This window comes from Myxocyprinus asiaticus, chromosome 29 (genome assembly GCF_019703515.2).
Source record: "Myxocyprinus asiaticus isolate MX2 ecotype Aquarium Trade chromosome 29, UBuf_Myxa_2, whole genome shotgun sequence".
NCBI classification, from domain to species: Eukaryota; Metazoa; Chordata; class Actinopteri; order Cypriniformes; family Catostomidae; genus Myxocyprinus; species Myxocyprinus asiaticus.
In genome coordinates, this window is record NC_059372.1 from 7,441,634 (window position 1) to 7,466,638 (window position 25,005).

The following is a 25,005-nucleotide window of genomic DNA, read 5'->3' on the forward strand; positions in this document are numbered from 1 at the left end:
GAATGGCTTCAAAAAAAAGAAAATCCACCTTTTGGAGTGTCCCAGTCAGAGCCCAGACCTTAACCCAATAAAGATGTTGTGGAGTGACCTCAAGAGAGCCATTCACACCAGACATCCTAAGAATATGGCTGAGCTGAAGCAGTTCTGTAAGGAAGAATGGTCCAAAATTCCTTCTGAACGATGCAGCCGAGTCCATGGCATTTATGATGCAATGTAAAATAAAAAACTAAACAAAAATAATGAAACAGAAATAAATGAACACATCCCTGTCTGCAGGTATGAAGCCAATGTACTAGTAACTAAACAAGGCAGTTTCGCATGGCACGCAATGTTTGTGCAGCCAAGACAGTGCTCGCTTCGCGTTTTCATTGCGGTTAAACTTCAAATCAAGAACTTCATTGAGTCAAGTCACCCACATCACACTTGAAAACGTTAACCCCGGGTCATTTTAAACCCTGGGTAAACGGAATCCTGGGTTATCCTGTTTCATACTTTACCCTGGGTTAACAATTAATCCTGGGTATTTGTGTTACGATGTTTCAAACTGTACATTCGTAAACGCCGGGTAAACGTTCTTATTTGCATTTTTGTGGTGCCGATAGTTTGGTCGATAACAAGGACTGGATGAATGCAGCTCACGATGGACACGCAACCTGTCAATGGAGCTGCTTTTCTGTGGTAATGTTGCAAGCAAATGGAGATCAGTGCGAGGCAAGCTTGAAATGTACCATAGTTGCAGGGCAAAGGGAACAGCTGAACTCAAACATGTTGAAATAATTCAGACCTTATCCTTCAAATCAAATAATCCTCTCTGTTACCAGCTCAGCTGTGATGAAGGCAAGGAATTTTGTTGGCGCACTTACAGTTATTGACAGTTTGTTTCGTGTAACCTGCCATTGGGCAGACCCTCTTCAAGGAGCATCCTGCAAACGGGATATGCATAAGGGTGAATCCACATTGGAGAGAGCCGAGCCTGGTACAGTGTTGAGGAAATGATTTTAGTAACATGAGTAAAGCACAGCTCCATGAAAAACAAGGATAGATCGAATCAGCTTACATCCACTGTTATCTCTGGCATTTCTCAACTATTGTAGATGTGCGTGCTATGACATGCCATACTGTATGACTAATGCCCACTCATACCTCAAAGACTTAAATTTTAGTGTTGTTTGTACCACACAAACCCACTTTCGTAATCAGCATTTTTGCCTTGCTTTCCTGTAAAATGTGTAATCCCTTTCTTCTGGATGCTTGAAATAAGCAAAGTAAGACTTGGTTTTAACAAGATATCTTAAATGAAGTTTATTAAAATTTAAGTTTTCTTGTTTTAGTCATAAACCTAACAAAAAATTTTATATATAGTGTTTCATCAACTTCGGGCACTTTCATGTCCCAGTGGTTGATTGTTATTAAAAACAGACAGATTTCAACTTTTTTCTTTTAAATTAATGTTGTTAAACGAATATTTCATTAAACCTTTTGGTACTTTTCAAATGCCTTTTAATTATAGATTTGACTGTTTTGTAGAGCATATTCAAAAATGCTTAAAGCAAAGAGGAAAGGTTGAAATCTTCATTAAGGTCTAAAGGAGACATGGACTTCAAGCTATACATCCAATAAGCTTCTCATTGTGGTAATTTTTTCTCTACATTCCCTCCTCTTCAGGAACTTTCTACCTTTTCTATTCCAGCGTTACAATAGTAGTTAACTGTTTTATGTTGTGATTATGCTAATGGAAATATCTAGCAATTGGCGATGTAATGTCATGTCTTCTAATCGCAGATTTGTATTTACTAAGACATTTACTTTTACTTTATTGTTCACCAGAATTAGCCACTCTTGAAAGTATTAACCTAATATGAACCGAATGGACAGTATATCAGACTGTTCTTCAAACTTCTCCTCTGAATCATCCAACATAACTGGTGACCACCACCTCTTTTTATAGGAAGAGGATGATTCGTTTCTATCTAAAGGCTTTCGAAAGACCGTGGTGCTTACTATTCTTTTATGACATTAGTACATCAGGGAAATGAATCATGTTCTGATCCATTTTCCATGGAAAATGAAATAAATTCCAATCTTGAGTTTATGAAAATACGGGGATTAGAAGACATTACATTGGCAATCGCAAGACATTTCCATAAGCATAATCATGACATAAAACTGTTAAGTTGTATTGGAATAGAAAAGGTTGAAAGTTCCTGAAGAGGGAATGTAGATTAAAAATTACCACAACGAGAAGCTTATTAGATGTATAGCTTGAAGTCCATGTCTCCATTAGGTCTTAATGAAGATTTTGACATTTCCTCTTTTCTTTTAAGCATTCTTGAATATGCTCAAGCCCATACTCTGAAGGAAAATGAAATATGCTTATTCTTTATATTGTTGTATAGTTATATTCATTTGCATTTCACTCTGCTATTGATTACATTTTCTACTTCATTGTAGGTGGGTGGATTTATAAACGGCATCATATACTTTTGCTTAAATATACTGGTAGAAATAGAAATGTGTATTCTACTTAAGTGTTTCTGAATGTGCTCTGGTCTATATGTGGAGAAAATGAACTGGGTTTATGCCATATATGATTGCACTGACTTGTTTTTAATCCTGTTTGTTGAACTTTTTATTTGACTGTAGGTGGTGATATGGATTTATGAACAGCACTAGCTGCCTGAAGTGTCAGATTAACCCATACGTTAATGAAGAGCATGCTTGAGATTAAATATGAAACAAGTGATGCTTGAAGAAAACAATGAAAAATCAAGTAAATATCATTAGTGAGCAGAATATACAATGATGAGCCAAACCATTATGACCACTCACATGTTAAGCGAATAACATTGATTATCTCCTAACAAGGCCACGTGTCAAGGTCTGGGTAGATTAGATGGTAAGCGAACAATCAGTTCTCGTAGTCAACGTGTTGAATGCAGGTGAAATGGGCAGGAGTAAAGACCTGAGCGACTTTGACAAGGGCCAAATTGTTATGACCAGATGACTGGGTCAGAGCATCTCTGAAACAGTAAGGCTTGTGGGGTGCTCCCAGTCAGCAGCGGTGAGGACAGTGATCCGAGGATGGACAAACCACAAACCGGCGGGGTGTTGGGCGCCCAAGGCTCATCAATGCATGAGGGCAACAAAGGCTATGCTGTTTGGTCCAAACGTACAGAAGGTCTACTGTGGCACAAGGAGTCCACTGTTGGAGCAGTTGAAGAAGTTCACTTGATCCGATGAGTACCGTTTTCTTTTACATTACATGGACGGCTGTGTACATGTTCGCCGTTTACCTGGGGAAGTGATGGCACCAGGACGACAAGCCGGTGGAGGTAGTGTGATGCCCTGGGCAATGTTCTGCTTGGAAACCCTGGGTCCGGCCATTCATGTGGACATCAATTTGGCGCATGCCACCTACCTAAACATCGTTGCAGACCAGGTACACCCCTTCATGGCAATGGTATTCTCTGATGGCAGTGGCCTCTTTCAGCAGGATAATGCACCCTGCCACACTGCACACATTGTTCGGGAATGGTTTGAGGAATGTAAGGAATGTAAGGAATGTAATGAAGAGTTCAAGTGAGTATTTAGGATACATAAATACTCACTTGAACTATGAAGTATCCTTAGCAAGACCAAGGAGTCAGACATTTTATTTTTTTAAAAAGTGTAAAATGTAATTTCCATCAGCATCATTTCCACCTCAAAATTCTAATGAACACAAAATTCAATTTGAGATTTTGTGGAAATGATACAGTGGTAGGAACTTTCATGAAATTGTTTTTTTATTAAGTCCTACGATATATCTACATACACTTTTGAATTGACAAATTGGTCCCACTTTACATTAGGTGTCTTTAACTACTGTACTAACATTGAAATACATACATTACAATGTATTTATTGTATAACTATATATTTTTCAGCAACATTTTTCACAAAATTGACATTTGCTGCTATTGAGGTGAAACTACGGGTAGGTGTAGGGTTAGGGGTAGGGTTAGGTTTAGGGGCTTGGGTAAGGGTTTGGGTGGTAGTAGGCTTAAGGTTAGGGGTAAGGTTAACAGTGTAACTACAGATGTAATTAAATGCTGGTACTTTAAATATGAGTAAAAATGCAACAATATGTATGTAAATAATGAGTACATTGTATTAAATGCTTAAGTACATAGTAGTTTAAGACACCTAATATAATGTGGGTCTGACAAATAAATAAAAATGGTGTGAAGATTTTTTTTTTTAAATACTTTACTTTCTAGAAATCCAAAGTGCTAAAAGCTGTTGACGAAACAACCATAATATTACAAATATACTGTATATATACAATTACACAAATTTGCTTCTTAAGCAAATGTATCTTGTTTTAAGGATGTTTGGATATTTTTACTGGAAAACAACAAACTCAAAATAATGATTAAGAATTTTTTTGCAGAGTGTTGGATTTGGTTTTGTTGGATTGGGTCGGACAGCAGGCGATGAGTCAATATGAAACTTTATAATGAGGTAAGCAAGTCACGTAATGTAAGGGAGTGAGCTGCTGGAGCATGTGTTTGTGTGCATGTGAGAGGTATGTAATATGAGGCGGCTTGACGAAAGGACAGAAAGGGTGGGAGTTTCATTCTGGGGTGCTAAAATGGTCCTGCACTTCTTGGGAAACTAAAGCAGCGATTGAGACACATTCTCAATTTTTTATTTTCTGCCTAACTTTGTCTCTCTCTCTGTTTTGAGGGATATAATTTTACATACATTGAAAGACAATTGACAAGTCAAGACCTATGGATAAGTAACAGGGCAAGACCACTGAGGAGAATCGGACAATTGGAGGACTTTTATCTAAACACTGGCTGCATATTAATCCAGAGGAGGGGAGCTGTCACACAATCAGCATGCACCGGAATGTGGCCCTTCAGTGTGTCGGGCTTTGGGTGATTCTTAACTTAGTGGCCAGTCACCTGACTGAGGATCAGAAATCAACCATCGTGAACATGCACAACGAATTCCGATCGAAGGTTCAGCCCAGCGCTGCCTTCATGCAGAAAGTGGTAAGAGATCCATGTGACTAAGAATTTTATATACAATTGAAGCAAAGAATAGTTAAAGGAAAAGTTCACCCAAAAAAAATAAAATAATAATAATAATAAAAAAAAATAATAATAATAATAAAAAAATAATAATAATAATATATATATATATATTTGGAGCTGGTCTTTCACATTCAACGAAAATGGCTGTCAAAGAATAAACAAAGGAAATTTAAGTTGTTATTCACCAAAAATCTTGGACTTCAGTACAGCTCTTAAATCTCACTCATGTTTACTCACATTGCGACCGGATTGACGTCAATCATGCTAAACTGCATTGGTTTTAAATGTATCATAATTTATCGTGAACAGCCAAGCTTGAATATGCAGAAACTTGAATGAGATTTGATGATTTTTACTGAATATCGACTTACATTTCAGTCGGTTCTTCAAACTAAGCGGATGGGGCTAGCGCTGAACAGTTTGTACAAAAAATCTAATTGTTGCAATTATTTTGAAAAATATTAAGATTTGAACTATTTATTATTATTATTCTTAACCTGCATGCGGCATGGATATACAGACCTTTATTTTGGCGGAATACTGTTTGTGGTTGAGAGAAATACTGTCATCCACTCTTCTGTCCACAAAAAGCCAGTGTTATGAGGCTCACTGTTCACGATGAGCATATGTCTTTGTTGAGCTCGTTTGTCAACCGACACTCGGTTGAATTGCGCTACAGCAGTGACGAGCAGGTGTGGAAGTTTAAAGTGACTGTGAGCGTGCATAAACTGTTATCAACGCGCACGTGCAGACTGCATACTGACCCCGCACTCATGTTATATAATGTGTCTTATAATCAGATTTATATTTGCAGATTTGTAGTTTAATTCATTTTTTTTAATCCGTTTGCCATATTTTCCTCTATAACGGTTCAGCAGTTTATAAATACCGAGAATTACCGTAAATGCTCTAGAAAATTGACACCTCAAAATTCATACACATTCATAATTTTATGTGATGACAACATCAAGCGGGCAACAAAAATATGGTTTGGGGCAGCCTGTTGAGTACCATAGCTGTAGATTTAGACAGTAACTTTTAACTTTTAACGGCTAAGCATATATGTAGTTTCACAAATGTGCAATTAGTGAATCTAGAGCATGGTAAAGTTGAATATATAAATAGTGCAGACTAACTCAGCAACAATTTGTCCTATTGAAATGAAATTTGGTGTGCATCATTGCAACTATGATTTGAGTAATCATGCCAAGTTCGGTGACAGCACCACACACTGGTCAAGAAATCCCCAAAATTGACATTGTTGCTCATGATTAAGCTCTCTTTGGATTCTTTGGATCATAAGGACTACAGTAACACTTTTTATAGTCATTTATTTATTATACTTTATTTAAAACAATTTATAAAATGTTTTTTTTATGTCCATCCACCATTGTGATTTTTACTGTAAATTACTGTATTTGTTAAATGCATTGAAGTATCAAATCTAAACTTGGTACGCAGTATTAATATCCTGTTCTGATGATACCTGAGCATTTCCAAGATGGCGCCACCAAGTGATCAGCTAATGCACAGTTTTTTTTTTTTTGCTACTTCTCCAACAAATGTTGTCCAATTCTCAACCAATTTGGCTCACATGATCTTTACACCATACCGGACAATAGTATTGCTTTTTTGTGTTTGAAACCCTTTGGCTGCAGGAGCAACATCATTTTCTCATCTATAGTGACTGGGTTAGGGTTAGTATGTTTCTTTGGCATCATCTAACAATTACATCATCTAGCCTATATTTCCATTTAATAACAAAATTCCATTACATTGTATTGTGTAATGTTAAACAAAATTAAATGACTAAAACTTAAAATATTTAGTTTTTATTTTAAGATTACTCACTTAAATTTGATGGAATTTAGTTATTAAATTGAAATGCGTAAATCTTACAAAACATTTTATTTTATTTTTTATCCCCTTTTCTCCCCAATTTGGAACGCCCAATTCCCACTACTTAGTAGGTCCTCGTGGTGGTGCGGTTACTCACCTCAATCCGGGTGGTGGAAGACAAGTCTCAGTTGCCTCCGCTTCTGAGACGTCAATCCGTGCATCTTATCACGTGGCTTGTTGTGCATGACACCGCGGAGACTCCCAGCATGTGGAGGCTCATGCTACTCTCTGCGATCCACACACAGCTTACCATGCGCCCCATTGAGAGCGAGAACCACTCATTGTGACCATGAGGAGGTTACCCCATGTGACTCTACCCTCCCTAGCAACCGGGCCAATATGGTTGCTTAGGAGACCTGGCTGGAGTCACTCAGCACACCCTGGATTTGAACTCGTGACTCCAGGGGTGGTAGTCAGCGTCAATGCTCGCTGAGCTACCTAGGACCCCAATCTTACAAATTTTAATTTTGGGATGAACTATTTCTTCAAGACCATATAAACATTGTAGGTCTAGAACCCATACGATTTACTCTAAGGTGAACACAGAAAACAACTTTCCGAAGCTCATCTGTGTTACGTCTGAGTCTGATTTCTCATCTCGTGGGGACTGTGTTGATGTTTTTATCCTCAGCATTGGCCTTGAGTTCAGTGTTTGTGTATTGCATATAAATCTGTTGCCACTCTTCAGTCTATATGAAGAATTCCTTTATGAGGTCATTACAGCTAATTATCTGCCATCAATCACTGGAATTACTTTTCTACTGTCTCATTACATCTGTAAACAACAATTATCAAATTAATATTGCGGTAATGGAGTCATCATTGCATTTTCATGGGCGCAATTAACTTGAGAGACTTTCTCAAAACACAAGGGAGCCTAAATAATACTGTAAATATGATTAAAACTACAACATGAAAACTTAACAGAAAAAAATTCATATAGCACTCACCATCCAGTTATTTATGCATAATATACGTAAAAGCCCCTTTAACAAGAAGTATTGTTGCAGAATATTAGTGTGGCTGTGCAAACAACATACCACAATTTTAGCATGTGAGTTAGTCGCATGTGATGCCATTTAACATTAAGTGCAGAACAAAGCTTGTATTATAAGACATAATATCATCCTTTATATCAGAAAAGGGACTTTTCTAGATACTCTATAGGGGGTGATTTTGATTCTGTGGGTGTGTGGATACAGAGAATTCTTGCGCAATGTGTTCGTCTTGCTGAGGAATGTGAATGTTATATGAGACCACTGGAGCACAGCACTGCATGTGTGTGTGTGTGTGTGTGTGTGTGTTTTAATAAAACCCCCATGTGACCTTCCCGTCTAACTTTCTTGTGTATGTGTTGTGGGTAAAATGTGGGAAATGCCCTGGAATTTAATCCAAATACCAATTGCAGTGTTGCCAGATCTCACAAGAGAAACAAGCAACCTGGTCTAGAAGAACAAGCCCAGAATAAGCCACTTGCCTCACCACAATAAGTGGGGAAAAAGCTATTAAATTATTTCTGGTGTGGTGGATTTATCAGCATAGAAATCATAAGCATACAGTTAATTAACAGTTGAGTATAATTGTATTTCTGAGTTCTGTTTTAATGCATCATATCGAACAATAATTCACTGAAGACTTGGAAACAACTGAGAAATGAACTTTTACCTCTAATAATGTTTTCTTTGTATCTGGATTAGCAGTGCATGTATATGTAGTATTTATACATAATTGTTAAAAAGGTCTTCATTCAGAGAATATGACATCCACAATGGACAACTAGGCAAAGAAATGTGTGATGCAGCAGTTTCCTTCAGGATCAAAACACATGTTGAATTTCTCATGCAACATGAAGTGGTGTAGTTCCAAACATTTACTGTGATAATCCCTTTGGAACTAAATTAACTGGTTATAACCGGTTACCAACATTTAAAAATAAAGTTTTCATTCCGGAACAATTGAAAATCACTTTTGCTTTTCTGTTGTGTTTTTAAATTTTGTTTGCTTTGCTAATTTGGTTGTGTTTTGTGTCCCTGGGCCCAAATCAAATTGTTCTTCTGTCACAAAAGTACCAACAAGGAGGCCATTATTACAGCTGCTCTTGTCTCTGTTTGATTAAGATGTGGGACGAGGAACTGCGTTTGGTGGCGGAAGCATACGCATCTAAATGTACCTTGTATGCCAACCCTCAAATTAAGGAGCTTTCTATTGGAGAAAGTCTCTTTGCCAGCGATAAACCATTTAATGCAACCGAAGCAATGCTGGACTGGTATGACAATTTTCTTAATTTAAATATAAGGATAGATGCATGCCAATGATTTGTCCAGCATCATTATTACTCTGTAAGAAATTGCTTTCCAGTGAGCACTTTTTAAAAAAATAATTTTTGTTTTTTACATACAGGTTTGGAGAGCGTGTGGATTATGACTATGAAAATAATGCCTGTCTTGAAAACCCAATGTGTCCCCTTTACACTCAGGTAAGCAATTGCCTACATTGAACCTTAACTAAACGTGTTATTTTTTAATCTGTAATAAAGTGATAAATAATGACTTTTCTACTGATCTAAAATATAATAATAATAATTTATATATATATATATATATATATATATATATATATATATATATATATATATATATATATACTGTATATATAGACTGACATGGTAGAAGTAGTATTGGTAGCATGCCATTCTGAACTCAGCCATAGAGGTACAGTGATATAAAATTACTTAAACGGTGATATAAGATTTTGGTCATTTTGCCCACCTTTAAGTCATTCATTCATTTATTCCCTAGTTGACTTGCTCTACTCACATGCATATTTTACAATTACTAAATGCACGTTTGTGGCTGTTGACTCGTATTTCATTTTGTCAATCACAAGATATCACTGTGGCCAGCAAACTTCACTCTGGAGTATTCTGAGCTTGATTGCTATGCCCGAAGTAGAAAACACCCCCAAACCCCCACTACCATACGGACACAGAAATGTAGAAATAAATAAATGTGGGAATAAATAAATGAGGAAATAAATACATGTGGAAATAAATTAACCTGATAATATGAAGCATAGAAGGCTCTAAATGCCTAGGTGTCCTGCTCCTGCGAAAGGCTCATGGTCTGCCTCCGGCTTTTGCGGATGGTGATGATAATTTTCTCTGTTGTTGTTATAGATGGTGTGGGCAAACAGCAATAAAGTTGGCTGTGCTACTTATTTATGTGACACTGTTAAGGGTCTGGTTAACAAAAGTACCACTGTGCTTGTCTGCAATTACTTCCCCCAGTAAGTGTGTTTCAATACTCAATAGATTCAGTATTCAGAATTCAATAATGCAATATCTATCTATCTATCTATCTATCTATCTATCTATCTATCTATCTATCTATCTATCTATCTATCCATCTATCTATCTATCTATCTATCTATCTATCTATCTATCCATCTATCTATCTATCTATCTATCCATCTATCTATCTATCTATCCAGAGGAAATGTTAAGGGACAAAGACCATATGAGTCTGGAGAACCTTGCTCAAAGTGTCAAGATAACTTATCAGTGTGTGAGGAGAATATCTGTGGTAATGTATCCTGACATGATTCTATGAATATTATATCTATATGTTAATCCATTTATTTACAAAAAATCTTCCGATCTTCAAACTCTCTCTGCCTCGCAGTGGTTGAAAACATGTTTTCATCTGTGGAGCCGTTGTCTGAGGACCCAGAACATTCGACTGTCTCACCTGAGGGTCCCCTCGCTACAGAGGAGCCCACCACTCTTCCTGAAGAACTCACAGAGGTGCACGGGAGAATTAATGACACAAGTTTGGAAAGATCTAGATCAGAGATACAGAGCGCCTCTGCACCTCTGCTGCTGGTCGTATGGCTGCTGGCAGCTCTTATTTTGTAGAGTCCATGCCTCGGCTGGTCTGTGCTGTTTTGGCAGCTTGCAGAGGACCAACAGCATACTAGGCGGGTGGTCATAATGTTTTGGCTCATCAGTGTGTGTGTGTGTGTGTGTGTGTGTGTGTATATAAATATATATATATATATACTGTATATGATCCCTCTGCACCTGACATTTAGAACACAATGTTGTGACACACACTTAAACACGAAACAATCATACAAAGCTTCTTCAATGTTTATTCACTGTTTAAAGACAAAGTATGTATTTTCTGGAGCACTATCGTCACCAAATGGAAAAAAAGAGACTGTTTTCAAAAAGGTTTCCCGAACATTTCCCCCATATACAGTTGGACAAAGTTAGTTTTGCCCCAAACTCACGCCATTCAGCCATATTGTTATGTCGAGCTGGTTGAGAGGCTCAAACAAATGTTTAAAGAATTACATGTTTTGATAGCATCACAGAGCCACAGTATTTGTGGAAGTCAACCTACAAATGGTTTTAAATACTGTATAGTTGACTTTCCACATTAAGCTAGAATAGAAGTATTTTAACATTGAAAAATGACACGCATCACCTTTAATAAGACTGCACTAAGTTTTTAGTTTGAGATGACAAAATGCCAATAAGAAAAATTATTGTATTATATTGATTGTTTTGTAACTGCATTTGCATAAGTAGCAGAACAACACGTTTGACTTCTACAAGGGTTTTAAAAAGGCTTAAAAGACAAATTAGAAAACAGAGGTTTAGGTCCGATGACAATGGATATTTTTCATTATTTTCATGGCTTGAATTGATACTGTTTGTGTAGCATTTGATGCATTTGATGCTTAAAGATTCATCATATTATAGTTTATAACTGAATTACTATTACATTTGTACGAAGCAAGATCTATGCAATAACATTTTTATCATGTTTACACTTATGATAGATCACTGATTGTTAATAACAGTTATTGATCATTTCTATCATTTTATTTTCTATAAAAGCATCTTCTAAATGAATAAATGTCCATCAATAATCATTCACAAAGAATTTAAGGTGCTTCTGACAACGATTTTGGATTGTGAATTCATCATGTAATCACCACTAGATGGCAGTATGACTCAATTCAACTGTTTAAGTTTTAAATGGACTCAATTGTAAGTGTGGATTTTGTGTCTACAGAGTACAGACCCACATGAAATCAAAATGTTTTCTTTTCTTTTATAGTATTCCGTCTATATGCTAGTTTTAAAAGTTGAAAACAAAATACACTTTTTGACAGATATAGCCTATGCATATTTAAAATTCAGTTTTTTTTTTTTTTTTGAAAACCAAGGACTAGGCAATCTGAAGAGAGCTATTATTAACATTCCAGTTCATCTCAATGGCAGTTTCTCTGCTGGTGCAAGCTGCTGCTCTTAATGTTATGGTAACAGATCAAATTAAGTGTCTCTTAGCAAATTGTAAAGAAAGACAAGCATTAATAATTTCTATTTATTCAGAGTAATAGGATTAAAACACATGGACACATAAGTGCAATCCAGGACCAGAAATCTCATAATATCAGTGCTGTTGAGCCGGCCTGATTAGCATTTACATAAAGAACAAAGCAAATGTCAACATCAACAACATGCCAATCATGTCAACATAGCTGCTCACATAAACGATTGGATTAGATCCATCAATGGGTTAATTCATGAAACATCAGTTGCACTTTTTCATCGTTATTTCTCAGGTGAATCCGTCCCCAGTGTAGAGCTGTCGACAATTCACTCAGGCGAGCCAAAGCCGACTTGACTTTTCTGACGCACGATCTAACAAACAAATTTAATTGCAAAAGCAAATAGAGTTTATGACAAGCTCTTGGTTATTCAGAGTTTTTTTAAAAGTGCACCCAGTAATTTTTTCCTCACTGAAAAAGTTGAACTCTTAAAGACATGAATTGTAATTTTGCAATATATGTAGGGAATCGTGAGCACTCACATTAAAATAAAGACTCCAGTCATATCAGAAACCTTATAGCTGTTTTATTCTACATGGAGAGGGTCCACGCATGGGGGCGGCCATTTTAGAATCACATGACCAGCCGAATACTACTCGCTTAATCTCAGTAACCGTCCTGTTATTTGACACTTTCACTCATTGATTAAAGTAATCATGGCTGACTGTGAATACTATATTTCTACAATGACATCTGAAACTGAAAATGATTGATTTGAAATGATGCTGCATCCAAGCCACTAGGTGTCAGTGTAAGTCCAACATGACACAAAGACAAAAGATACTAAGTGCGCCTTTAAGAAAAGCATTGGAATACCAGGAGTTTTTCTTAGAGAAGACAAATAGGAATAGGTAAAGTAATTGCATAATTAACCCGAAAAACTTTTGCATTTTGTGTGATGCGGCATCCACACCAACTGATGTTTCAAATCAGTGAACCATTTAATATTGATGCCAAATGCACCTTTAATATGGTATTTGATGTACATGGAGGATAGCAGTTTTAAACCTTTAGATACTTTAGTTACTTCAGGTTCCATTAACGGTTCCCGAACGTGATGCAGATGCAACACCGCTACTAAAATCTGAAACATATATTGCGAGCAGTTGGCCATAAAATGCGGCGATTATATTCTGTTAGTGTAATTTATGATGACACTGTGGGTGTATAAAAGAGTAATAAAAGAGCAAAATATAGACAAAAGAATGACGATAAGAGAGGCAAATGTGTGAATGGCTTTCATTGCAGATTGCACATGAGGGAATGAGCACTTGAGAGTATTTGAGTAGATTTGATTCCTTTTGAAGACTAAACAAAAAAAAAAAATCGCATGACATGGTCTTTCAAACTGACTGAAAAACATAAACAAAGTAGTAGTTGGAGCTTCAGGTCACACCTACTAATGACGTAATGGCAGTAAGGTGTTTAGCAGCCGGTTAGAAATGTTACTACAGATTTTGCCCAGGCGAACTTTTACGATCCACCGAAACAAACACAAAAACACCTTCTTTTTGGCCAGTATTTTTTTCTAAATAACGTCATACCTGTTTGTTCTTCGATTTCCTGTGAAGTATATCTGGGCATTAATGAACCGGTTCTTTTGACTCTACACTGCAAGAAATACAGCGCGATAAGTAGAGTCTGATTCCCAAATGAATGACTCTTATGAACCAGTTCTTTTAAATCTACACCACATCCAGCGTGACAAGTATAGTCCCATTCCCGAACGAATGACTATTTATGAGTGGGTTCTTTTTAATCTAAACTGCACAATATACAGCGCTTTCTACCGAACGAATCACTCTTCATAGCCGGTTTTTCTTAGTGAAGCAAAAGCCGCGATGGGAGAAAGGTGCCTCAGGTTGTTCCTGGCAGGGTACTTAGCCTTACAGGCTCCAATTGGTTAGGTTTAGGGATGGGGGCGGGGTTAGGGCATCTGCTGCCTAACAGGAACAAACCGAGGCACCTTTGTACAATGGGCAGCAAAAACATACTGAACCGCAAGTCATTGATTTAGTCATGTCTGACTCAAAATTAACCAAGAATTGTTACTGTGTTAATAATATGAAAAATCTTAACCCTCCTATAGTATTGAAAAAGGGCAATTCCCTTTGGTGTTCACTGTCATTTTTGACCGTAAGGGTCAGATTTGTCACCTTTTTTTTTTTTTTTTATGATGACGATAATGATAATGATACCATTTCTTCTTCCCTGATATAAGAACAATAAAATTATGCATTTCTTTTCTTCTGCTATTTTTATTTTATTTACATTTAAATTTCTAAATTTTACCATTAACTGCTGCCATCTGGTTAACAAAATATAAATAACATGACTTGAAATCCATGTCATGCCAGTAACAGCCAGTAGATGACTGTAGCCACCTACTGTGTAGTCTGATGACTTGTTGTAACCTAATTTTATATTTTATCACAATGTATGCATTTGGATATATATTTAGACATTATCAAACTATTATTTGTCAAAGTTTAGCATTTCAAACTGATTTGAAGTGTCAGTTTTTGCAGTTAATTTCATTATTCTTGCAATCAAACCTGACCATGGTGTTACAAAGAGAAGACACAGAATAAGCATTTTTCTACCAATAATTTATTTCAAAAATAAAAATGTAATAACTCAAAATAAATGCATAATAATGTCAAGAAAATGAACATCAAGAAACAGAAATGAACTGCAAAATTCTGAAAATTCAATTAGAGTATAAAACAGAAGAATCAAAGTAAACATTTAGCAATTTCAAACTTTCTATAGTAACAATTTATTTTGCACTGAGGATGTTTTAGAGTCTCAAGTGTCTGTTTTTTTCTGCATTGTGGCTGATTCATTCATTATATTTGACAGATTAAAAAAAATTGCTCTGTTTTTTTGGTCTTTCCCATTCATTTTTAATGGTCGGTCAATTTTGACCGCGAATACCAAAGGTGTCGCTTTTTTTTTTACGACCACTTAGACTTATCGAATCAAGCCCAATTTTGGTTTTTGGTTTTTATGTTCAGATGGCAAATGGAGGAAAAGTCACCAAGTCTTGTACTGCTCTTTAAAAATTACAGAATACCATAGGAGGGTTAATTAAAAGGTCTGTGCAAACAAAATTGCAAGGATCTGTTCTGTTAAAATATTAATTGATTTCATCATTTGGTAAAATGTCAATCAGATTTTAGAGACAGAACTATCTGTAAAATACATGTTTTGAAATTTCTTAAATTAAGACATTATTTAGTATTTAATGTCAATAAGTAAGGACATCATTTAGTATTAATTCAGACATTAATCATATAAGAATTAAGACATAATTTAGTATAAATTCCTTTATCAATCTGATCTGTTACTATATTTGTTAAAAGTATTTTTGCTCTCATAAGTTTAAGAAAAGTCATTCTTTAAAACACACACACATGCACACACACACACACACACACATACACACACACACACACACACACACAAACATTGTGAAACTGAACAAACCAGTAGCTCCTTCACTGGTCTCTTAAGGCCCAGATATTCAGATTTATGGCCCTTGTCAAGTCTTGGCCTAAAATCACCAGTCTATTCCATTTCACTGGGCCAAAGAGTTTTATTTCATCTCCACAAAACAACACATCAGTCATGACCATAAGCCTGGTTCATAAGCCGACACAAACCCCCACACATAGTAAGGTCACTACATCGCATTTGTAGTATATAACACACTAGTAAATGAAGACGGAGAACTCTTCAAACCTGGAAACGTAACGAGAAATCAAGCAGAGCGAAATTAAAGCCAGCAGAACGAGAAATGGCATCTTTATTTTCAAAGCTCGAATGGTCATTCCTAGCCATTCAAAGATAAGACAATAGAAAAAAAGATAGAAAGGTCTATTTTCATGAGAGCAAAATCTACTCACTTCCACGCTTCACAGGTAGAATGAATTTCACTGTGATAAAGGTACGTTTCTAGTTTGAACATTATTTGCACGTCAGACCTTTGTTTTGCTGGACAAGAAAAACTAGCTTCATAAAAAGTGGCTCTCATTTGGTTTTCGACCATTGCAAAATGGGTAAAATGAAATGATTTTTGGATGAAGCCACATTGAGAGCCTCATATCTCTGGGATTGAACCATATAGGGCCTTTAAAATTAGGATACAAAAAGGAAAGTTTGTTCTAAACCAGAATATAAAATGACATTAAGATATCTTTAATACTTTTGGACTTATGGTTTTTTCAAAGAACAAAATTTGAGCTGGGGACCTTTGGTTTAGTTGACACGGAATGACCCTTAAATAAAATGATTATAAAAAACACTTCCCTCAAACTTTCCCGACTTTCCCAAGAACGCCCCATACAGTTAGTTACAAGTAAGATGTCACGCAGAGTGAATACATCAAACCCCTACAATCTAAACGAAACGGATCCATTGTGACGCCTCACGGTTATACAGTCACACACTTTGTCTAAGACGACACCATTACAAATTTTAGACATTAAGTGCAAAGTTCTTCACTTTTGAGGCCCATCTTTGAAGACTTCAATTCAAATGTCGTGAGGGTTCACGTTTGATCAACGGTACAATCCTAATAGCTTTCATTGAAGACAACGTGACGCCGTTATTCATTTCTTAGAAAACCTTGTTCATCACCATTGCTCAAATCGTATACAGTATCTTGAGTGATATTGCCCCCGGCTGACATTTAGAAGAGTTTTTAAGGGCGTGTGTCTTATAGTGATGCACGACAACCCTTGTGATGTGTTAATTAATGTTTCCATGAAACTCTTGACTCATTATCACCAAAGAAAGGAATTAGGACTGCAGTGGCATTATTAACCACGCAAAATACAGCAAAGACATGAAGAGCATATGAAGGACACGTGAACACACATTCAGGGCCTCATTTCTAGATGTTTTTTGATCTTTTATAAATGAAGGTCATATGTATGAAGTCATCTGTTACTCAAAATACATGGAATGTGTACATTCTTCAGGTTTTCACTTTTTGTGTTCCACAGACAAAAATAACAGCATACTGGTTTGGATCGACATATGTAAATAATGACAGATTGTATTTTTGCGGTGAACTATTCCTTTAATAAATGAGACACTAAGTAATCTTTACAGACATTCTCAGAAAAAAATTATAAACATCTCACAATCCTGCATCTTATTTGAGAAATAAAACAACATCACCCCATGGAGCGACTATGAACGCTAAAGCTCTCGAGGGCTGAAGATATCCATGTTTCATTTCCACAGACGGTGGCAGATATTAAAGATATTATCAAGAGGTCTTAAACTACTCAAGACAAATGTTAACATTACTTTAGTGGAAAACCAATACACTGTATGGATCAGGCGATGCCGTCAACAGATACAAACAATTTATTCAGTCGTAAAAATGGCCTGGTATTTTCTCCTCCAGTCATTTCCACATAGAATGAATTCTAATCCAACATCATAGATATGCTCTCAGTACTGCAGTCTTATCTTTACAGAGATCTCATTGGTTGAGTCAATAAACTGTGTGCATCGAGTGAATATGTTCTGAAATATTTACATATAGACTATCCATTTTGAGGGACTTTTTGTACTGTACATGCATAAAAAATCTGTCTGATTTAAAAAGTATCATGGGACATTTTGATTGGAGACCAAAGTTAGTTGAAACATGGTGACGTTGTCACAAGAGCTGTATATCATAAGTAAGTCCAATTACACATATGCTTATTTCTGTAAAAGTGGTCAAATCTGACTTCAATTAGGATAGTTTTTATGAATTAGACTCTCTGAACTAAAATTCCAATATCATCATATTTTTGCAATAGCTATTGGGTAAACAAGTAAACACACAGGGGAAAAAAAGCATACATTAAGGCAAGGGTGAATTATATAATGAAGGTAGATTCTGAAAGGTTGAACTGTTTTTAATGACAGGAGTTTATTATTATTATTATTATTATTATTATTAAAGGGATATTTCAGCCAAAATAATTTCACTCATAATAATTCTCTCATCATTTCTTCACCCTCATGCCATCCCAGATGTGTATAACATTTTTTCTTCTGCAGAACACAAATGAAGATTTTTAGAAGAATATTTCAGCTCTGTGTAGGTCCATACAATGCAAGTGAATGGTGACCAAAATTTTGAAGGTTCATACAACACATAAATGCAGCTTAAAGTAATCCATATGGTTCCAGTGGTTAAATTACTGTGAAAGTGAGAAAAAGTGAGAAACACATCAATATTTAAGTCAACCCCCCCCCCCCCTTGACTTTCACATCTAAAAGTCACTTGGCACCTGTTTAGTTTTTCTTTCAGATATGAAAGTGGAGATTGATAGTAAGAAAGGACTTAAATATTGATCTGTTTCTCACCAACATCTATCATATCGCTTTGGAAGACATGGATTTAACAACTGGAGTCTTATGGATTACTTTCAGAGTAACTTAATGCACTTTTTAGCGGTTCAAAGTTCTGGCCTCTAATCACTTGCATAGAATGGACCAACAGAGCTGAGATATTCTGAACAAAAACAAATAATCCTGGAAGCAGAAGAAAGGCGTACACATCTGGGATGAAGGAGAGTAAATGAGAGATTTTTCATTTTTGGGTGAACTTTCCTTTAAATTATACAATGGGTGTTTGACATTTTCAATGCCTAGTGTAGTTAACATTAATTATAAATGTTACTTTATTGTTCTACATGTTGTTTATTAAAATAGTTTAAATGTACTTATTTAATGTATTTATATTCATCCAAAAATAAAGGTTTAATACATTTGTTTATGGTGTGGTTTATTTTACAATATTTTTTAAGGATAAAACAATCTGAAAATATTAACCCACTTATGAGATCAAATTAACCCAGCATTCCTGTAAAAATAAACCAGCATTTGGGTTGAATAAATAACACAGTTGCTGGGTTAGTTTAGCCCAACGTGTGTTCTGTCCCGTATTTAAACAGCGGCTGGGCTAAAAACAACCCAATTTGGGTTATTTTTAACCCAGCATTTTTTAGAATGTATACATTAGGAGACAGGTAGAAATCAGGAAGAAATGGCTCCTTCAGATAACAATTAAAGGTTACCACTTTTTATAGTGCAAATAGTTAATATGGGGCATGTTGTCACAAATTATTTTTATTATTTTATTTTTTTGCCTGGCTTATAATGGTGGAATTGACTTCAAGGCCCATTTTGAAAAATATTCACTGGAGTAAAAAGAGTGACAACTATACCAGATTTTAAATTGTTTACAACACATTATGTCATTGCTGAACCAAAGTGAACTTTGGCTAGAAAAAAATATAGACTATATTTATGTTTCTGTGAGCAAACTGTGGAACAAAACTGTTGAAGAAAACACATAGGCCTACATAAAATCTTTGCCCTCTGGCTCTTACACTGCTCATTACAGTGTGTGTTGGTAATCTAAAGAAAAAGACGTCTCTTCACGATGTCTACCGCTGAGTGTGCTCGTGTGTCTTTTTCTGTAGTTCACTGAGTCAGGGTCAAATCGTGCTCCACTTCTTTCACCGAAAGGCACGTTGAAAAATGAATGACATGAAGTTCAGTTGCAAAAAGTTTTTTTGTTCTTCTTCACTTGGTTTATATTCCTGGGACCCAGAAAATAAGTTTTTGGCATTTTGTTTGTTTTTGTATCATTTGAAATATTGTTTTTTGGTGGGAAAATGCTTTCTACATATATTCATAATATATTATATTATAATGCAAAAACATCTGGCAACTACAGAATGAGTCAGACAGATTGTTTCACTTTTAATTGACTATATCACAATTCCAGTAGGTCAGAAGTTTACATACACTAAGTTCACTGTGCCTTTAAGCAGCTTGGAAAATTCCAGAAAATGTTGTCAAGTTAGACAATTAGCCAATAAGCTTCTGATAGGAGGTGTACTGAATTGGAGGTGTACCTGTGGATGTATTTTAAGGCCTACCTTCAAACTCAGTGCCTCTTTGCTTGACATCATGTGAAAATCAAAAGAAATCAGCCAAGTCTGGTTCACCATTGGGAGCAATTTCCAAATGCCTGAAGGTACCACGTTCATCTGTATAAACAATAGTAGTTAATAGTACTCAAACCAGCCCACCTGGCACCAACAATCATCCATGCGATTATCTAATTAGCCAGTCGTGTGGCAGCAGTGCAGTGCATAATATCGGGCATGATTGTTGGTGCCAGATGGGCTGGTTTGTGTATTTCTGTAACTGCTGATCTCCTGGGATTTTCAAGCAAAATAGTCTCTAGAATTTACTCCGAATGGTGCCAAAAACAAAAAACATCCAGTGAGCGGCAGTTCTGTGGACGGAAATGCCTTGTTGATGAGAGAGGTCAACAGTTTTGGCGGCATGAGGAGGACCTACACAATATTAGGCAGGTGGTTTTAATGTTGTGGCTGATCAGTGTGTATATATATATATATATATATATATAATATATATATATATATATATATACAGTACTGTGCAAATGGCACATAAGATGTTTCACAAAAGCTTTTGTCTTATGGTGGTTATTTATATCTTCAGCTTTAGTGTGTCAATACGAAATATAAATGTTAGACTCCCAAATATTACTTTTGCAAATAGAATATAATAGAAGAACAGGGAGCTCTGCAACAGATGTCATGGCCCCCACAGAGCCCCCCACTGAACATCGTGTCAGTCTGAGATTACATGAAGAGACAGAAGCAATTGAGACAGCCGAAATAGATAGAAGAACTGTGGGGAATTCTCCAAGAAGCTTGGGACATCCTATCTGTAAACAACCAAGAAAAACTGTGTCCAGGTGACCTAGGAGAATTGGTGCTGTTTTAAAGGCAAAGGTGGTCACACTGAATATTGATTTAGCTTTTTTATGTTTACTGGACTTTGTATGACATTAAGTGATAAATGAAAACTATTTATGGCATTATTTTTGAAGACATCCTCACTATGCAACATTTTTCACAAGTGTCTAAAACTTTTGCATAGTACTATATATATATATATATATATATATATATATATATATATATATACAGGTGCATCTCAATAAATTAGAATGTCGTGGAAAAGTTCATTTATTTCAGTAATTCAACTCAAATTGTGAAACTCGTGTATTAAATAAATTCAGTGCACACAGACTGAAGTAGTTTAAGTCTTTGGTTCTTTTAATTGTGATGATTTTGGCTCACATTTAACAAAAACCCACCAATTCACTATCTCAAAAAATTAGAATACATCATAAGACCAATAAAAAACATTTTTAGTGAATTGTTGGCCTTCTGGAAAGTATGTTCATTTACTGTATATGTACTCAATACTTGGTAGGGGCTCCTTTTGCTTTAATTACTGCCTCAATTCGGCGTGGCATGGAGGTGATCAGTTTGTGGCACTGCTGAGGTGGTATGGAAGCCCAGGTTTCTTTGACAGTGGCCTTCAGCTCATCTGCATTTTTTGGTCTCTTGTTTCTCATTTTCCTCTTGACAATACCCCATAGATTCTCTATGGGGTTCAGGTCTGGTGAGTTTGCTGGCCAGTCAAGCACACCAACACCATGGTCATTTAACCAACTTTTGGTGCTTTTGGCAGTGTGGGCAGGTGCCAAATCCTGCTGGAAAATGAAATCAGCATCTTTTAAAAAGCTGGTCAGCAGAAGGAAGCATGAAGTGCTTCAAAATTTCTTGGTAAACGGGTGCAGTGACTTTGGTTTTCAAAAAACACAATGGACCAACACCAGCAGATGACATTGCACCCCAAATCATCACAGACTGTGGAAACTTAACATTGGACTTCAAGCAACTTGGGCTATGAGCTTCTCCACCCTTCCTCCAGACTCTAGGACCTTGGTTTCCAAATTAAATACAAAACTTGCTCTCATCTGAAAAGAGGACTTTGGACCACTGGGCAACAGTCCAGTTCTTCTTCTCCTTAGCCCAGGTAAGACGCCTCTGATGTTGTCTGTGGTTCAAGAGTGGCTTAACAAGAGGAATACAACAACTGTAGCCAAATTCCTTGACACGTCTGTGTGTGGTGGCTCTTGATGCCTTGACCCCAGCCTCAGTCCATTCCTTGTGAAGTTCACCCAAATTCTTGAATCGATTTTGCTTGACAATCATAAGGCTGCGGTTCTCTCGGTTGGTTGTGCATCTTTTTCTTCCACACTTTTTCCTTCCACTTAACTTTCTGTTAACATGCTTGGATACAGCACTCTGTGAACAGCCAGCTTCTTTGGCAATGAATGTTTGTGGCTTACCCTCCTTGTGAAGGGTGTCAATGATTGTCTTCTGGACAACTGTCAGATCAGCAGTCTTCCCCATGATTGTGTAGCCTAGGGAACCAAACTGAGAGACCATTTTGAAGGCTCAGGAAACCTTTGCAGGTGTTTTGAGTTGATTAGCTGATTGGCATGTCACCATATTCTAATTTTTTGAGATAGTGAATTGGTGGGTTTTTGTTAAATGTGAGCCAAAATCATCACAATTAAAAGAACCAAAGACTAAAACTACTTCAGTCTGTGTGCACTGAATTTATTTAATACACGAGTTTCACAATTTGAGTTGAATTACTGAAATAAATGAACTTTTCCACGACATTCTAATTTATTGAGATGCACCTGTATATAGTGGATTTTTTTTAAATATATTATATTATATATTAATGTTATCATATTGACAGAAAAGCCCAGGATGAGATAGTAACAAAAATATCTGGCCACTGCAGTGAACAACTGTGTTGTGTGTTGTTAGGAGGTGATAACAACAGTCACCCTTGATGGACCACATTCTCTCCTCCTACAGTGTTTGTAACCTGCTCAAGTCCCTAACAGCGCTGAACACAGATGCTCTCATGACAAAGGCAGGAGAGGGATGGAAAGATGCCCTCTGTGATGACTCTAGTGGGTGGCAGTATGTTCACGGCCGATGTGTGTTCGTGCCACTGGCGCAAAAACCTGCGCAGAGTGGGAACAACTCCCACATCCAAACACAACACCTTGAAGGCGCTCTGTCATCATGTAGCATCAACCATGCCTCTGTCTCCTACAGTGATGATCGGTTTTGGGTAAGTTACTCTAAAAAAGTAATTAATTACTAACTACTAATTACATCTTCTACAGTGTAATTAGATTACTAATTACTCTGTCTGATAAGTAATTGCATTACTTACTACTAATTACTTTCTAAAACCCTCATCAACCTCGACCAGATGAAAAATACAAGGAGAGACATGAAACTGTTCTTTTAATTCTTTCAAATAAATCATATAAAATTAAAATTAATTATTCATGAACTGGCCAAAGAATTTAAAGGGGCAGCGTTAAATTAGAAAACATTTATTTTAACATTAGATGTTAAATTTAAATTTTAAATTCACTATTGTTTTATATACAATTGTTCTATAGTCTATACAGTATTTAATGCAATTACAACAGAAGTAACTGTAATTAAATTACTAAAAAATTAAGAGTAATCCCTTACTTTACTTTTTTAAAGTAATTTAATTACAGTAATTAATTACTTAGTAATGCATTTCACCCAACACTGGTGATGATATAGTTTAGTGTGTATGATTTTATTTTTGCCCCCCATAATAATGCTCTTGGTTTCAGATACAGTTCTGCATAAGTACGTCAATCCAAGTAACAACAAACAATTGGCGCGCAAAGGGATAGCTATTTTATGAGACATAAATATATCTGTGTTTATTACTCCACGCTATCAAAACAAGCTTGTTCAAATAATCTGACAGCGTCAGAAACACACGTTTACATGAGATTTTCTGTGGTTTTTATGTCAAAACGTAAACAGTCATGCGCACAATACTTGCGCACATTGGACAAGCTGGCAAATATGTTTATAGTCTTTGTAAAGTTATTGAGACGTCCTGTCACATGATGAGAAACACAGCTGTGTTGACTTCGTTGGTCTCCATCTGTTGTTTTTGACTATCAGCACATGTTTGTAATAAATATTGACCACAAAAGTATTTGGACACTTACGCCCTGCTTAAAAATGCATGAATGTTATTGAATTACATAACAAAATATTAAACCAAGTGGCACTTATTTAAAAAAATAAATAAATAAAAGATTGCCACAGCTTACTTTTCAAGCAAAACAGTTTACAAACAGAAGTTTGTAAGGTTTTTAATTTTAAATATACATATACACAACTGAAATGTTTCTCATGATCTTCAAAATCTTTTGATCAATTAGTTTTGTAGACAAAAATATAATTGTGCCACCATATTAATTTATTTCATTATAAAACTACAGTTTTATTTAAAAAAAAAAGTTTTTGAAATTGATGACTTGGACCAAATAATAAAGAAAAGCAGCCAATAAGTGCCCAACATAGATGGGAACTCCTTCAATACTGTTTAAAAAGCATCCCAGGGTGATACCTCAAGAAGTTGGTTGAGAAAATGTCAAGAGTACATTTCTGCAAATTCAAGGCAAAGGGTGACTACTTTGAAGATGCTAAAATATAACACAGTTTTGATTTATTTTGGATTTTGTTTAGTCACAACATAATTCCCATAGTTCCATTTATGTTATTCCACAGTTTTGATGACTTTACTATTATTCTAAAATGTGAAAAAAAAAATAATAATAAAGAAT

General features: G+C 36.0%; 1 protein-coding gene across 1 annotated transcript; it reads left to right on the plus strand.

The window, feature by feature from the left end:
- The first annotated feature begins 4,544 nt into the window (after positions 1-4,544).
- Positions 4,545-12,089, plus strand: LOC127419635 (peptidase inhibitor 16-like). Its single transcript, XM_051661196.1, has 6 exons — positions 4,545-5,042; positions 9,101-9,249; positions 9,384-9,459; positions 10,159-10,268; positions 10,473-10,564; positions 10,664-12,089. Exons 1-6 carry the CDS (start codon positions 4,887-4,889, stop codon positions 10,894-10,896), a joined length of 816 nt encoding a protein of 271 aa, XP_051517156.1. The 5' UTR covers positions 4,545-4,886; the 3' UTR covers positions 10,897-12,089.
- The last annotated feature ends 12,916 nt before the right edge of the window (positions 12,090-25,005 follow it).